This window comes from Salmo salar, chromosome ssa10, assembly GCF_905237065.1.
Source record: "Salmo salar chromosome ssa10, Ssal_v3.1, whole genome shotgun sequence".
NCBI lineage: Eukaryota > Metazoa > Chordata > Actinopteri > Salmoniformes > Salmonidae > Salmo > Salmo salar.
This window is the reverse complement of record NC_059451.1, coordinates 57,574,902-57,591,912: the sequence shown is the minus strand read 5'-3', so window position 1 is coordinate 57,591,912 and position 17,011 is coordinate 57,574,902. Positions and strand designations below refer to the sequence as shown.

Here is a 17,011-nt window from a genome sequence, read left to right as displayed (position 1 = left end):
CTTCTGTCTCTGCTGCTAAAGCCACTTTCTACCACTCTAAATTCCAAGCATCTGCCTCTAACCCTAGGAAGCTCTTTGCCACCTTCTCCTCCCTCCTGAATCCTCCTCCCCCTCCCCCCCATCCTCCCTCTCTGCGGATGACTTCGTCAACCATTTTGAAAAGAAGGTCGACGACATCCGATCCTCATTTGCTAAGTCAAACGACACCGCTGGTCCTGCTCACACTGCCCTACCCTGTGCTTTGACCTCTTTCTCCCCTCTCTCTCCAGATGAAATCTCGCGTCTTGTGACGGCCGGCCGCCCAACAACCTGCCCGCTTGACCCTATCCCCTCCTCTCCAGACCATTTCCAGAGACCTTCTCCCTTACCTCACCTCGCTCATCAACTCATCCTTGACCGCTGGCTACGTCCCTTCCGTCTTCAAGAGAGCGAGAGTTGCACCCCTTCTGAAAAAACCTACACTCGATCCCTCCGAAGTCAACAACTACAGACCAGTATCCCTTCTTTCTTTTCTCTCCAAAACTCTTGAACGTGCCGTCCTTGGCCAGCTCTCCTGCTATCTCTCTCAGAATGACCTTCTTGATCCAAATCAGTCAGGTTTCAAGACTGGTCATTCAACTGAGACTGCTCTTCTCTGTGTCACGGAGGCTCTCCGCACTGCTAAAGCTAACTCTCTCTCCTCTGCTCTCATCCTCCTAGACCTATCTGCTGCCTTTGATACGTTGAACCATCAGATCCTCCTCTCCACCCTCTCCGAGTTGGGCATCTCCGGCGCGGCCCACGCTTGGATTGCGTCCTACCTGACAGGTCGCTCCTACCAGGTGGCGTGGCGAGAATCTGTCTCCGCACCATGCGCTCTCACCACTGGTGTCCCCCAGGGCTCTGTTCTAGGCCCTCTCCTATTCTCGCTATAAACCAAGTCACTTGGCTCTGTCATATCCTCACATGATCTCTCCTATCATTGCTATGCAGACGACACACAATTAATCTTCTCCTTTCCCCCTTCTGAAAACCAGGTGGCGAATCGCATCGCTGCATGTCTGGCAGACATATCAGTGTGGATGACGGATCACCACCTCAAGCTGAACCTCGGCAAGACGGAGCTGCTCTTCCTCCCGGGGAAGGACTGCCCGTTCCATGATCTCGCCATCACGGTTGACAACTCCATTGTGTCCTCCTCCCAGAGTGCTAAGAACCTTGGCGTGACCCTGGACAACACCCTGTCGTTCTCTACTAACATCAGGGCGGTGACCCAATCCTGTAGGTTCATGCTCTACAACATTCGCAGAGTATGACCCTGCCTCACACAGGAAGCGGCGCAGGTCCTAATCCAGGCACTTGTCATCTCCCGTCTGGATTACTGCAACTCGCTGTTGGCTGGGCTCCCTGCCTGTGCCATTAAACCCTATGTTCTCTCACGTCACCCCGCTCCTCCGCTCTCTCCACTGGCTTCCTGTTGAAGCTCGCATCCGCTACAAGACCATGGTGCTTGCCTACGGAGCTGTGAGGGGAACGGCACCTCCGTACCTTCAGGCTCTGATCAGGCCCTACACCCAAACAAGGGCACTGCGTTCATCCACCTCTGGCCTGCTCGCCTCCCTACCTCTGAGGAAGCACAGTTCCCGCTCAGCCCAGTCAAAACTGTTCGCTGCTCTGGCACCCCAATGGTGGAACAAGCTCCCTCACGACGCCAGGACAGCGGAGTCAATCACCACCTTCCGGAGACACCTGAAACCCCACCTCTTTAAGGAATACCTAGGATAGGATAAAGTAATCCTTCTAACCCCCCCTTAAAAGATTTAAATGCACTATTGTAAAGTGGTTGTTCCACTGGATATCATAAGGTGAATCCACCAATTTGTAAGTCGCTCTGGATAAGAGCGTCTGCTAAATGACTTAAATGTAAATGTACATTTTTCTACATCGGACCGAATTGAGCCGGTCTGTCACAAAGGAGTAGTCTAGTTATAAAAAAAAAGGTCTGGTAAATTTCACTGAGCTCTCATGTTTATGATGAGAGCCCAGTAACATACAGACTCTGATCCCTTTAATCATAGGCTTTTTTTTCTTCATTTGTGATAAAGGACAGCTACATGATTTAATGAAAAGCAGCAAATAGACACAACATTGTTTTACATTGCTTAAACAAAAGACTCAGAAACAGGTAATATGCAACAGCTCGTTTCACAGTTTTCCCACCCAAACAGGCCAACAAAGGAAACTCGATGATGACGTTGTTGAGCAAAAAAGGTTTTGTTAAACAAAAAGACATGTAAGCAATAAAAACAGAGCTTGATAAGTCGTCTCTGGAAGGTGGTGAATCTTCACACACACACTAATACATTCTGTCCTCAGACCACACCTGTTCAGCTCAGCAGGCAATCTACTCCAAACATTTATTTAGTAAGCCTATAAGTTTATTTTAATTTTAAACGTCTTAATAACAATGATAGACTATAAAGTTAATGGAGTCTATATATATATATATATAATAAAATATATATAATATATAAAAATCATTAATTAAAGATCCAATTCCAAATCAAACTAGAATTGAAAATCCATTTGACGTTGAAACACACTTAAAACAATAAAATAAAAAAACAAACACAGCAATAAAATACATTTACATTTTAGTCATTTAGCAGACACTCTTATCCAGAGCGACTTACAGTAGTGAATGCATACATTTCATCAATTTTTTTCCCGTACTGGTCCCCCGTGGGAATCGAACCCACAACCCTGGCGTTGCAAACAGCATGCTCTACCAACTGAGCCACACGGGACCCGTGTGATACATCAAATTTTATCAAAAAACATAAAACACAAAGGGGCGTCATTGATTAAAGGCCAAGCTTAAAAGGCTGCTTGACAAAGATGGTGGATAAACTAAGAAGTCTTACACAGGCCGTTTACCATTGAAAGAATTGTCACAGTTCCGGTCTACTTAAGAAGGTGGGTCTCCCATAGATGCCAATCCGATAGCAGCTGGGTCTGGTCTACTTGTATATGAACCAGAGAGTGATGTCTCGCTTCCACTTCAATCTCTGCTGGAGCGAGGCACTTACAGTGCATTCAGGAAGTATTCAGACCCTTGACTTTTATCACATTTTGTTATGTTACAGCCTTATTGAACAATGTAATACAGTCACCATCCAGACAGACTGACAGGAACCTCTGACCTGGATGTAATACATCACCATCCAGACAGACTGACAGGAACCTCTGACTGGATGTAATACAGTCACCATCCAGACAGACTGACAGGAACCTCTGACCTGGATGTAATACAGTCACCATCCAGACAGACTGACAGGAACCTCTGACTGGATGTAATACAGTCACCATCCAGACAGACTGACAGGAACCTCTGACTGGATGTAATACAGTCACCATCCAGACAGACTGACAGGAACCTCTGACCTGGATGTAATACATCACCATCCTCTGGGATTGTGTGCTGTATCACCACCATCTCTCTACAACACTCCTACTCTACCCATTATCAGGCAGCATCCCCACTCACACCAGTTTGTGTTTGGTTATGCCGACCCTCGAGCTGAGGTGCTTCAGTCAGCATGTCTGTGTTGTTACTGCTTCGAGAACAAACTCTTTGATCTGGAGCAACCATCGGCTCAGACAAACAGCTTCAGTAGGTTTATTGGCTCCCTAACTAACATTATTCCATTCACTGTAATAAATGCATTCTCTGACTCGGAGCTACTCAGTAAATTCAGCCATTTTTGGGAGTTCCAAAATATTCTCTCCTGCCAGTGATGCAACAATGCCAATATGGCGATTTACAGTTACAGTTAGCTGGCGTTCTAAACCCTACTGTTTCCATTCCCCTTTAGGACATGAAGGTCAGTCAATACGGAACATTTCAAGAACTTTGAACGTTTCTTCAAGTGCAGTCGCAAAAACCATCAAGCACTACGATGAAACTGGCTCTCATGAGGACCGCCACAGGAAAGGAAGACCCAGAGGTACCTCTGCTGCAGAGGATAAGTTCATTAGAGTTACCAGCCTCAGATTGCAGCCCAAATAAATGCTTCACAGAGTTCAAGTAACAGACATCTCAACATCAACTGGTCAGAGGAGACTGTGTGAATCAGGCCTTCATGGTCGAATTGCTGCAAAGAAACCACTACTAAAGGACACCGATAATAAGAAGAGACTTGCTTGAGCCAAGAAACACGAGCAATGGACATTAGACCGGTGGAAATCTGTCCTTTGGTCTGATAAGTCCCAATTTCAGATTTTTGGTTCCAAACGCTGTGTCATTATGAGACGCAGAGTAGGTGAACGGATTATCTCTGCATGTGTTGTTCCCACCGTGAAGCATGGAGGTGGAGGTGTGATGGTGCTTTGCTGGTGACACTGTCTGTGATTTATTTTGAATTCAAGATACACTTAACCAGCATGGCTACCACAGCATTCTGCAGCGATATGCCATCCCATCTGGATTGAGCTTAGTGGGACTATCATTTGTTTTCCAACAGGACAATGACCCAACACACCTCCAAGCTGTGTAAGGGCTATTTGACCAAGGAGAGTGATGGAGTGCCACATCAGATGACCTCGACCTCAACCCATTTGAGATGGTTTGGGATGAGTTGGACTGCAGAGTGAAGGAAAAGCAGCCAACAAGTGCTCAGCATATGTGGGAACTCCTTCAAGACTGTTGGGAAAGCATTCCAGGTGAAGTTGGTTGAGAGAATGACAAGAGTTTGCAAAGCTTTCATCAAGGCAAAGGGTGACTACTTTGAAGAATCTCCAATATATAATATATTTTGATTTGTTTAACACTTTTTTTGGTTACTAAATGATTCCATATGTGTTATTTCATAGTTGTAATGTCTTCACTATTATTCTACAATGTAGAAAATAGTAAAAATAAAGAAAAACTTGAATGAGTAGGTGTGTCCAAATGTTTTGACTGGTACTGTATATACTTTTTAAATATGTTTTATTTAAATATTTTTCACAAAAGTAATGCAGTGGGCCTTTCAAAGTCCTGTAACTACTTTCCGCAGCTATGCCTTAGGTGTGTCCACATTTTTAATTGTATGTGTGGGGTACAGAGATGAGGTAGTCATTCAGAAATCATGTTAAACACTAGTATTGCACACAGAGTGAATCAATGCAATTCATTATGTGACTTGTTAAGCACATTTTAACTCCTAAACTTATTTATGCTAGCCATTGAATACTTATTGACTCAAGACATTTCAGCTTTTAATTTTTTATTCATTTGTAAACATTTAAAAAAAAATAATAATTCCACTTCAATTTTAAATTTAGGCTGTAACACAACACAGTTCGGAAAAAGTCAAGGGGTGTGAACACTTTCTGAAGGCACTGTAAATATACCAAGAAAATCTGTGAGATACACTTTCTTATATCGACTTGTATTTTAAAAAGTTTTTATACTAATTCTGCTAATTAGAAGCTAATTTCTGTGAGGCTGGCTCTCTGTCTGTGTTGAAAAAAAGAGTCTACATTGAAATCCCACTGAACATAGCCTGGTCTCAGATCTGTTGGTGTTATTTCCTACTCCATTGCTGTCCTTATTTGGCACGACAATGAGTGACAACTAGCTGGCATGATAGCACAAACAGACTGTCAGTCAGGCTAAATAGAACAGGTTTGTCACTACTGAACAGTCAGACAGTCAATCAGTCAGGCAGGCAGGCAGGCAGGCAGTCAGTCAGTCAGTCAGTCAGTCAGTCAGTCAGTCAGTCAGTCAGCTAGTCAGTCAGTCAAACAGTCAGACAGTCAGTCAAACAGTCAGACAGTCAGTCAGACAGACAGACAGACAGACAGTCAGGCAGACAGTCAGTCAGTCAGTCAGACAGTCAGTCTCTTCTCCCAACAAGATCTCACGGTCTCACTGCAGAATTAGACTTTTATCCACATCCTCCATATTACACATTTCAGAGTTGCTCCAAACGTACATTTTCAAAGTTAAGGGTTAAGTTTAGTCACTCATTCCGAATGATAAAAGTAAAGGTTAAGGTTTGGGACAGGGTTTAAACATTAAGTTTAAGCACTTTTTCCAAATAAGGTATTGGGTTAAGGTTTGGGATAGGGTTAACCCCTTAAGGTCTAAGGGCCCGGGGCTTGGGTTTCTTCTATTCTAATATATGGAATTGTTTTAAGATGGTCATATGGAATTGTTTTAAGATGGTCATATGGAATTGTTTTAAGATGGTCATACCAATGATTATTAGGCAATTTTAATTTTAGGACCACTGTAAGTATAACATTTAAAAAAATCATAACTAACAATTATTTGACATCGTGTTCGTGAGACTCTCATCTTTCCATAAAGGGTCAAATTCGTTTGCACGCCAAACCGTTCAGACGCTACAGATGTCTCCTGGTCTGACAGACTCCACTGTAGCTCTGCCACCTTTCACCACAGATGCGTAAGGGCGACATCGGCAGATGTAGTGGATTGAGACGCAAAACAAAAACAACAACATATGTCTAGCTTAAACAGACAGATTTGTTTATTATGTTAATTAGATTTTGGCTGGGGGGCACAGACATCAACTGTAGGTTTAAACACTGTGGTGAAACAGGCCAGAGGCAGTCAGTCAGTCCCAAACGGCACTCTATTCCTTATGTAGTGAAATAGTGTGCATCAGAGCCCTATAGGCCCGTTATGGCCTCTATAGGGAACAGGGAACAATTTGGGCCACATCCAAGGAGGAACAGAAAAGTCATCAGGAGCACATCGGAAATAAATGACTTGGTTATCTTGACATAGGCCTACTGCTGCTTAACGTATACTGTAGGTGACAACGTCAGATGCCAAGTCAGGAGACAGACTGACCCGCCAGTCTAGCTAGACTCAATCAACTACAAGGCAACAGCAGTAACGCTGAGGCCATGGAAGTAGAGGTTTATCTGGACTGTACGTCTCTCTGAATAACAGTGTCTGCTAAATGACTACAAGGGAAACACGTACATTTGGAGATTATACATGAACAACGAGAATACAGTTGTAAGGATAAGACATCAGGGCCCTCCTCTTCAGTGCTGCTTGTACTGAGACTGTCATCATTTCAGGAACATCGCATCGTTGTTTATCCCTTGTTTAGTAATTTCATAATATTTATATTTTTTCAGAATGTTCATAGGTGTATGTATACATATGTGTGTATGTCTCTTTATGTGTGTGTGCCTCTCTCTCTATATATATATGTGTGTGTGTGTGTGTGCTGAAGTCAGCCAGCCAGGCAGTAGGCAGGGCTAGGGGAGCAGCTAGCGGGGAGCAGCTAGCGGGGAGCAGCTAGCGGGGAGCAGCTAGCGGGGAGCAGCTAGCGGGGAACAGCTAGCGGGGAGCAGCTAGCGGGGAGCAGCTAGCGGGGAGCAGCTAGCGGGGAACAGCAGGGTATCTGGGGTTCAGAGGTCAGTGGTGGATTTGAAGGTCAGGTCCTGGATACGGCTGGTGTTACAGCTCTTACAGAGGACATGGCCGTCCAGAGGGTAACAGCCCTGGTTGTCCCCTTCAGACAGCAGAGAGCCACAGTCCTGAAGAGAGACACACACACACACACAATGTCATGATATGGTCACACACACAACGATACTGGTCTACACGCGTGCGCACACACACACACACACACACACATACACATACACACACACACACACACACACACACACACACACACACACACACACACACTCAGTGTTTTGGTAGTCTCTGTGCATGGCTTGGCTAAGATGCACACAGGGAACAAAGCTATTTTCAGCTAGTAGAGGGGAGACCATAAAGGATGGCTGGAAATAGATCCCGCCTCAATGCTTTATCATACATTATACATGGAGGTGAGGACTATCATACATTATACATGGAGGTGAGGACTTTATCATTTACATTTACATTTAAGTCATTTAGCAGACGCTCTTATCCAGAGCGACTTACAAATTGGTGCATTCACCTTATGATATCCAGTGGAACAACCACTTTACAATAGTGCATCTAAATCTTTTAAGGGGGGTTAGAAGGATTACTTTATCCTATCCCTATCATACATTATACATGGAGGTTAGGACTTTATCATACATTATACATGGAGGTGAGGACTTAATCAAACATTATATATGGAGGTTAGGACTTTATCATACATTATTTATGGAGGTGAGGACTATCATACATTATATATGGAGGTGAGGACTTTATCAAACATTATATATGGAGGTTAGGACTTTATCATACATTATTTATGGAGGTGAGGACTATCATACATTATATATGGAGGTGAGGACTTTATCATACATTATATATGGAGGTGAGGACTATCATACATTATACATGGAGGTGAGGACTTTATCATACATTATATATGGAGGTTAGGACTTTATCATACATTATATATGGAGGTTAGGACTATCATACATTATATATGGAGGTGAGGATAGACATACTGACAGAGTACTGTAAAAAAAAAACACACACCTCAGAGGTAACACTGTATAGTAGATACACAACTCACAGAGGTAACACTATAGATACACACCTCAGAGGTAACACTGTAGAGTAGATACACACCTCACAGAGGTAACACTGAATAGTAGATACACAACTCACAGAAGTAACACTGTAGATACACACCTCACAGAGGTAACACTGTAGAGTAGATACACACCTCACAGAGGTAACACTATAAAGTAGATACACATCTCACAGAGGTAACACTATAGATACACACCTCACAGAGGTAACACTATAAAGTAGATACACAACTCAGAGGTAACACTATAGATACACACCTCACAGAGGTAACACTGTAGAGTAGATACACACCTCACAGAGGTAACACTATAGATACACAACTCACAGAGGTAACACTATAGATAAACAACTCACAGCGGTAACACTGAAGAGTAGATACACACCTCACAGAGGTAACACTGTATAGTAGATACACAACTCACAGAGGTAACACTATAGATACACACCTCACAGAGGTAACACTGTAGAGTAGATACACACCTCACAGAGGTAACACTATAGATACACAACTCACAGAGGTAACACTATAGATACACAACTCACAGCGGTAACACTGTAGAGTAGATACACACCTCACAGAGGTAACACTGAAGAGTAGATACACACCTCACAGAGGTAACACTGTATAGTAGATACACAACTCACAGAGATAACACTATAGATACACACCTCACAGAGGTAACACTGTAGAGTAGATACACACCTCACAGAGGTAACACTATAAAGTAGATACACAACTCACAGAGATAACACTATAGATACACACCTCACAGAGGTAACACTGTATAATAGATACACAACTCACAGAGGTAACACTATAGATACACACCTAACAGAGGTAACACTGTAGAGTAGATACACACCTCACAATGGTAAAACTATAAATTAGATACACACCTCACAGAGGTAACACTATAGATACACACCTCACAGAGGTAACACTGTAGAGTAGATACACAACTCACAGAGGTGACACTATAGATACACACCTCACAGAGGTAACACTGTAGAGTAGATACACACCTCACAGAGGTAACACTATAAAGTAGATACACAACTCACAGAGGTAACACTATAGATACACACCTCACAGAGGTAACACTGTAGAGTAGATACACACCTCACAGAGGTAACACTATAGATACACAACTCACAGAGGTAACACTATAGATACACAACTCACAGCGGTAACACTGTAGAGTAGATACACACCTCACAGAGGTAACACTGAAGAGTAGATACACACCTCACAGAGGTAACACTGTATAGTAGATACACAACTCACAGAGGTAACACTATAGATACACACCTCACAGAGGTAACACTGTAGAGTAGATACACACCTCACAGAGGTAACACTATAAAGTAGATACACAACTCACAGAGATAACACTGTAGATACACACCTCACAGAGGTAACACTGTATAATAGATACACAACTCACAGAGGTAACACTATAGATACACACCTCACAGAGGTAACACTGTAGAGTAGATACACACCTCACAATGGTAAAACTATAAAGTAGATACACACCTCACAGAGGTAACACTATAGATACACACCTCACAGAGGTAACACTGTAGAGTAGATACACAACTCACAGAGGTGACACTATAGATACACACCTCACAGAGGTAACACTGTAGAGTAGATACACACCTCACAGAGGTAACACTATAAAGTAGATACACAACTCACAGAGGTAAACTGTAGAGTAGATACACACCTCACAGAGGTAACACTATATAGTAGATACACACCTCACAGAGGTAACACTGTATAGTAAATACACACCTCAGAGTTAACACTGTAGAGTAGATACACACCTCACAGAGGTAACACTATAGATACACAACTCACAGAGGTAACACTGTATAGTAGATACACACCTCACAGAGGTAACACCGTAGATACAAACCTCACAAAGGTAACACTGTATAGTAGATACACACCTCACAGAAGTAACACTGTATAGTAGATACACACCTCACAGAGGTAACACTGTAGATACACACCTCACAGAGGTAACACTATAGATACACACCTCACAGAGGTAACACTGTATAGTAGATACACACCTCACAGAGGTAACACTATAGATACACACCTCACAGAGGTAACACTGTATAGTAGATATACACCTCACAAAGGTAACACTATAGATACACAACTCACAGAGGTAACACTATAGATACACAACTCACAGAGGTAACACTGTAGAATAGATACACACCTCACAGAGGTAACACTATAGATACACACCTCACAGAGGTAACACTGTAGAGTAGATACACACCTCACAGAGGTAACAATATAAAGTAGATACACAACTCACAGAGGTAACACTATAGATACACACCTCACAGAGGTAACACTGTAGAGTAGATACACACCTCACAGAGGTAACACTATAGATACACACCTCACAGAGGTAACACTGTATAGTAGATACACACCTCACAGAGGTAACAATATAAAGTAGATACACAACTCACAGAGGTAACACTATAGATACACACCTCACAGAGGTAACACTGTAGAGTAGATACACACCTCACAGAGGTAACACTGTATAGTAGATACACACCTCACAGAGGTAACACTATTGTAAATACACACCTCACAGAGGTAACACTATAGATACACAACTCACAGAGGTAACACTGTATAGTAGATACACACCTCACAGAGGTAACACCGTAGATACACATCTCACAGAGGTAACACTGTATAGTAGATACACACCTCACAGAAGTAACACTGTATAGTAGATACACACCTCACAGAGGTAACACTGTAGATACACACCTCACAGAGGTAACACTATATATACACACCTCACAGAGGTAACACTGTATAGTAGATACACACCACACAGAGGTAACACTATAGATACACACCTCACAGAGGTAACACTGTAAAGTAGATACACACCTCACAGAGGTAACACTATAGATACACACCTCACAGAGGTAACACTGTAGAGTAGATACACACCTCACAGAGGTAACACTATAAGGTAGATACACAACTCACAGAGGTAACACTATAGATACACACCTCACAGAGGTAACACTGTATAGTAGATACACACCTCACAGAGGTAACACTATAGATACACACCTCACAGAGGTAACACTGTATAGTAGATATACACCTCACAGAGGTAACACTATAGATACACACCTCACAGAGGTAACACTGTATAGTAGATACACACCTCAAAGAGGTAACACTATATAGTAGATACACACCTCACAGAGGTAACACTGTAAAGAAGATACACACATCACAGAGGTAACACTGTAAAGTAGATACACACCTCACAGAGGTAACACTGTAAAGAAGATACACACGTCACAGAGGTAACACTGTATAGTAGATATACACCTCACAGAGGTAACACTATAGATACACAACTCACAGAGGTAACACTATAGATACACACCTCACAGAGGTAACACTGTAAAGTAGATAAACACCTCACAGAGGTAACACTATAGATACACACCTCACAGAGGTAACACTGTAGAGTAGATACACACCTCACAGAGGTAACACTGTATAAGTAGATACACACCTCACATAGGTAACACTATATAGTAGATACACACCTCACAGAGGTAACACTGTAAAGAAGATACACACATCACAGAGGTAACACTGTAAAGTAGATACACACATCACAGATGTAACACTGTAGACACACACCTCACAGAGGTAACACTGTAGATACACACCTCAGAGGTAACATTGTATAGTAGATATACACCTCACAGAGGTAACACTATAGATACAGAACTCACAGAGGTAACAATATAGATACACAACTCACAGAGGTAACACTGTATAGTAGATACACACCTCACAGAGGTAACACTGTAGATACACATCTCACAGAGGTAACACTGTATAGTAGATACACACCTCACAGAAGTAACGCTGTATAGTAGATACACACCTCACAGAGGTAACACTGTAGATACACACCTCACAGAGGTAACACTATAGATACACACCTCACAGAGGTAACACTGTATAGTAGATACACACCTCACAGAGGTAACACTATAGATACACACCTTACAGAGGTAACACTGTATAGTAGATATACACCTCACAGAGGTAACACTATAGATACACACCCCGAGCTCACAGAGGTAACACTATAGATACACACCTCCAGAGGTAACACTGTAAAAGTAGATACACACCTCACAGAGGTAACACTATAGATACACACCTTACAGAGGTAACACTGTATAGTAGATATACACCTCACAGAGGTAACACTATAAGGTAGATACACAACTCACAGAGGTAACACTATAGATACACACCTCACAGAGGTAACACTGTAAAGTAGATACACACCTCACAGAGGTAACTCTATAGATACACACCTCACAGAGGTAACACTGTAGAGTAGATACACACCTCACAGAGGTAACACTATAAGGTAGATACACAACTCACAGAGGTAACACTATAGATACACACCTCAAAGAGGTAACACTGTATAGTAGATACACACCTCACAGAGGTAACACTATAGATACACACCTCACAGAGGTAACACTGTATAGTAGATATACACCTCACAGAGGTAACACTATAGATACACAACTCACAGAGGTAACACTATAGATACACACCTCACAGAGGTAACACTGTATAGTAGATACACACCTCACAGAGGTAACACTATATAGTAGATACACACCTCACAGAGGTAACACTGTAAAGTAGATACACACCTCACAGAGGTAACACTATATAGTAGATACACACCTCACAGAGGTAACACTGTAAAGAAGATACACACATCACAGAGGTAACAATGTAAAGTAGATACACACATCACAGAGGTAACACTGTAGACACACACCTCACAGAGGTAACACTGTAGACACACACCTCACAGAGGTAACACTGTAGATACACACCTCACAGAGGTAACACTGTATAGTAGATATACACCTCACAGAGGTAACACTATAGATACACAACTCACAGAGGTAACAATATAGATACACAACTCACAGCGGTAACACTGTAAAGTAGATACACACCTCACAGAGGTAACACTACAGATACACAACTCACAGAGGTAACACTATAGATACACACCTCACAGAGGTAACACTGTAAAGTAGATACACACCTCACAGAGGTAACACTATAGATACACACCTCACAGAGGTAACACTGTAGAGTAGATACACACCTCACAGAGGTAACACTATAAAGTAGATACACAACTCGCAGAGGTAACACTATAGATACACAACTCACAGAGGTAACAATATAGATACACAACTCACAGCGGTAACACTGTAAAGTAGATACACACCTCACAGAGGTAACACTACAGATACACAACTCACAGAGGTAACACTATAGATACACACCTCACAGAGGTAACACTGTAAAGTAGATACACACCTCACAGAGGTAACACTATACAGTAGATACACACCTCACAGAGGTAACACTGTAAAGAAGATACACACATCACAGAGGTAACACTGTAAAGTAGATACACACATCACAGAGGTAACACTGTAGACACACACCTCACAGAGGTAATACTGTAGATACACACCTCACAGAGTTAACACTGTATAGTAGATATACACCTCACAGAGGTAACACTATAGATACACAACTCACAGAGGTAACAATATAGATACACATCTCACAGAGGTAACACTGTATAGTAGATACACACCTCACAGAAGTAACACTGTATAGTAGATACACACCTCACAGAGGTAACACTGTAGATACACACCTCACAGAGGTAACACTATAGATACACACCTCACAGAGGACTGTATAGTAGATACACACCTCACAGAGGTAACACTATAGATACAAACCTCACAGAGGTAACACTGTAGAGTAGATACACACCTCACAGAGGTAACACTATATAGTAGATACACACCTCACAGAGGTAACACGGTATAGTAAATACACACCTCACAGAGGTAACACTATAGATACACAACTCACAGAGGTAACACTGTATAGTAGATACACACCTCACAGAGGTAACACCGTGAGATACACATCTCACAGAGGTAACACTGTATAGTAGATACACACCTCACAGAAGTAACACTGTATAGTAGATACACACCTCACAGAGGTAACACTGTAGATACACACCTCACAGAGGTAACACTATAGATACACACCTCACAGAGGTAACACTGTATAGTAGATACACACCTCACAGAGGTAACACTATAGATACACACCTCACAGAGGTAACACTGTAAAGTAGATACACACCTCACAGAGGTAACACTATAGATACACACCTCACAGAGGTAACACTGTAGAGTAGATACACACCTCACAGAGGTAACACTATAAGGTAGATACACAACTCACAGAGGTAACACTATAGATACACACCTCACAGAGGTAACACTGTATAGTAGATACACACCTCACAGAGGTAACACTATAGATACACACCTCACAGAGGTAACACTGTATAGTAGATATACACCTCACAGAGGTAACACTATAGATACACAACTCACAGAGGTAACACTGTAGAATAGATACACACCTCACAGAGGTAACACTATAGATACACACCTCACAGAGGTAACACTGTAGAGTAGATACACACCTCACAGAGGTAACAATATAAAGTAGATACACAACTCACAGAGGTAACACTATAGATACACACCTCACAGAGGTAACACTGTAGAGTAGATACACACCTCACAGAGGTAACACTATATAGTAGATACACACCTCACAGAGGTAACACGGTATAGTAAATACACACCTCACAGAGGTAACACTATAGATACACAACTCACAGAGGTAACACTGTATAGTAGATACACACCTCACAGAGGTAACACCGTAGATACACATCTCACAGAGGTAACACTGTATAGTAGATACACACCTCACAGAGGTAACACTGTAGATACACACCTCACAGAGGTAACACTATATATACACACCTCACAGAGGTAACACTGTATAGTAGATACACACCACACAGAGGTAACACTATAGATACACACCTCACAGAGGTAACACTGTAAAGTAGATACACACCTCACAGAGGTAACACTATAGATACACACCTCACAGAGGTAACACTGTAGAGTAGATACACACCTCACAGAGGTAACACTATAAGGTAGATACACAACTCACAGAGGTAACACTATAGATACACACCTCACAGAGGTAACACTGTATAGTAGATACACACCTCACAGAGGTAACACTATATGTATACACACCTCACAGAGGTAACACTGTATAGTAGATACACACCTCACAGAGGTAACACTATAGATACACACCTCACAGAGGTAACACTGTATAGTAGATACACACCTCACAGAGGTAACACTATATAGTAGATACACACCTCACAGAGGTAACACTGTAAAGAAGATACACACATCACAGAGGTAACACTGTAAAGATACACACCTCACAGAGGTAACACTGTAAAACACACAGTCACAGAGGTAACACTGTATAGTAGATACACACCACACAGAGGTAACACTATAGATACACACCTCACAGAGGTAACACTGTAAAGTAGATACACACCTCACAGAGGTAACACTAAACCTCACAGAGGTAACACTGTATAGTAGATACACACCTCACAGAGGTAACACTATAGTAGATACACAACTCACAGAGGTAACACTATAGATACACACCTCACAGAGGTAACACTGTATAGTAGATACACACCTCACAGAGGTAACACTATAGATACACACCTCACAGAGGTAACACTGTATAGTAGATATACACCTCACAGAGGTAATAGATACACACCTCACAGAGGTAACACTGTATAGTAGATACACACCTCACATAGGTAACACTATATAGTAGATACACACCTCACAGAGGTAACACTGTAAAGAAGATACACACATCACAGAGGTAACACTGTAAAGTAGATACACACATCACAGATGTAACACTGTAGCACACCCTCACAGAGGTAACCTGTAGATACACACCTCACAGAGGTAACATTGTATAGTAGATATACACCTCACAGAGGTAACACTATAGATACACAACTCACAGAGGTAACAATATAGATACACAACTCACAGAGGTAACACTGTATAGTAGATACACACCTCACAGAGGTAACACTGTCAGATACACATCTCACAGAGGTAACACTGTATAGTAGATACACACCTCACAGAGGTAACACTGTATAGTAGATACACACCTCACAGAGGTAACACTGTAGATACACACCTCACAGAGGTAACACTGTAGATACACACCTCACAGAGGTAACACTGTATAGTAGATACACACCTCACAGAGGTAACACTGATAGATACACACCTCACAGAGGTAACACTGTATAGTAGATATACACCTCACAGAGGTAACACTATAGATACACAACCTCACAGAGGTAACACTATAGATACACACCT

At 42.1% G+C, this 17,011-nt stretch overlaps 1 protein-coding gene across 3 annotated transcripts in view; it reads right to left on the bottom strand.

Moving 5' to 3' along the window:
- Positions 1-6,491: 6,491 nt before the first annotated feature.
- Positions 6,492-17,011, bottom strand: part of LOC106560617 (lipoma-preferred partner homolog) — a 591,662-nt gene continuing 581,142 nt past the window's right edge. For all 3 annotated transcript variants that reach the window (XM_045687984.1, XM_045687983.1, XM_045687985.1), the window contains one exon: positions 6,492-7,542. In XM_045687984.1, coding sequence (XP_045543940.1) covers positions 7,414-7,542 — 129 coding nt within the window. In that variant the 3' untranslated portion in view covers positions 6,492-7,413. The remainder of the gene's footprint in view (positions 7,543-17,011) is intronic.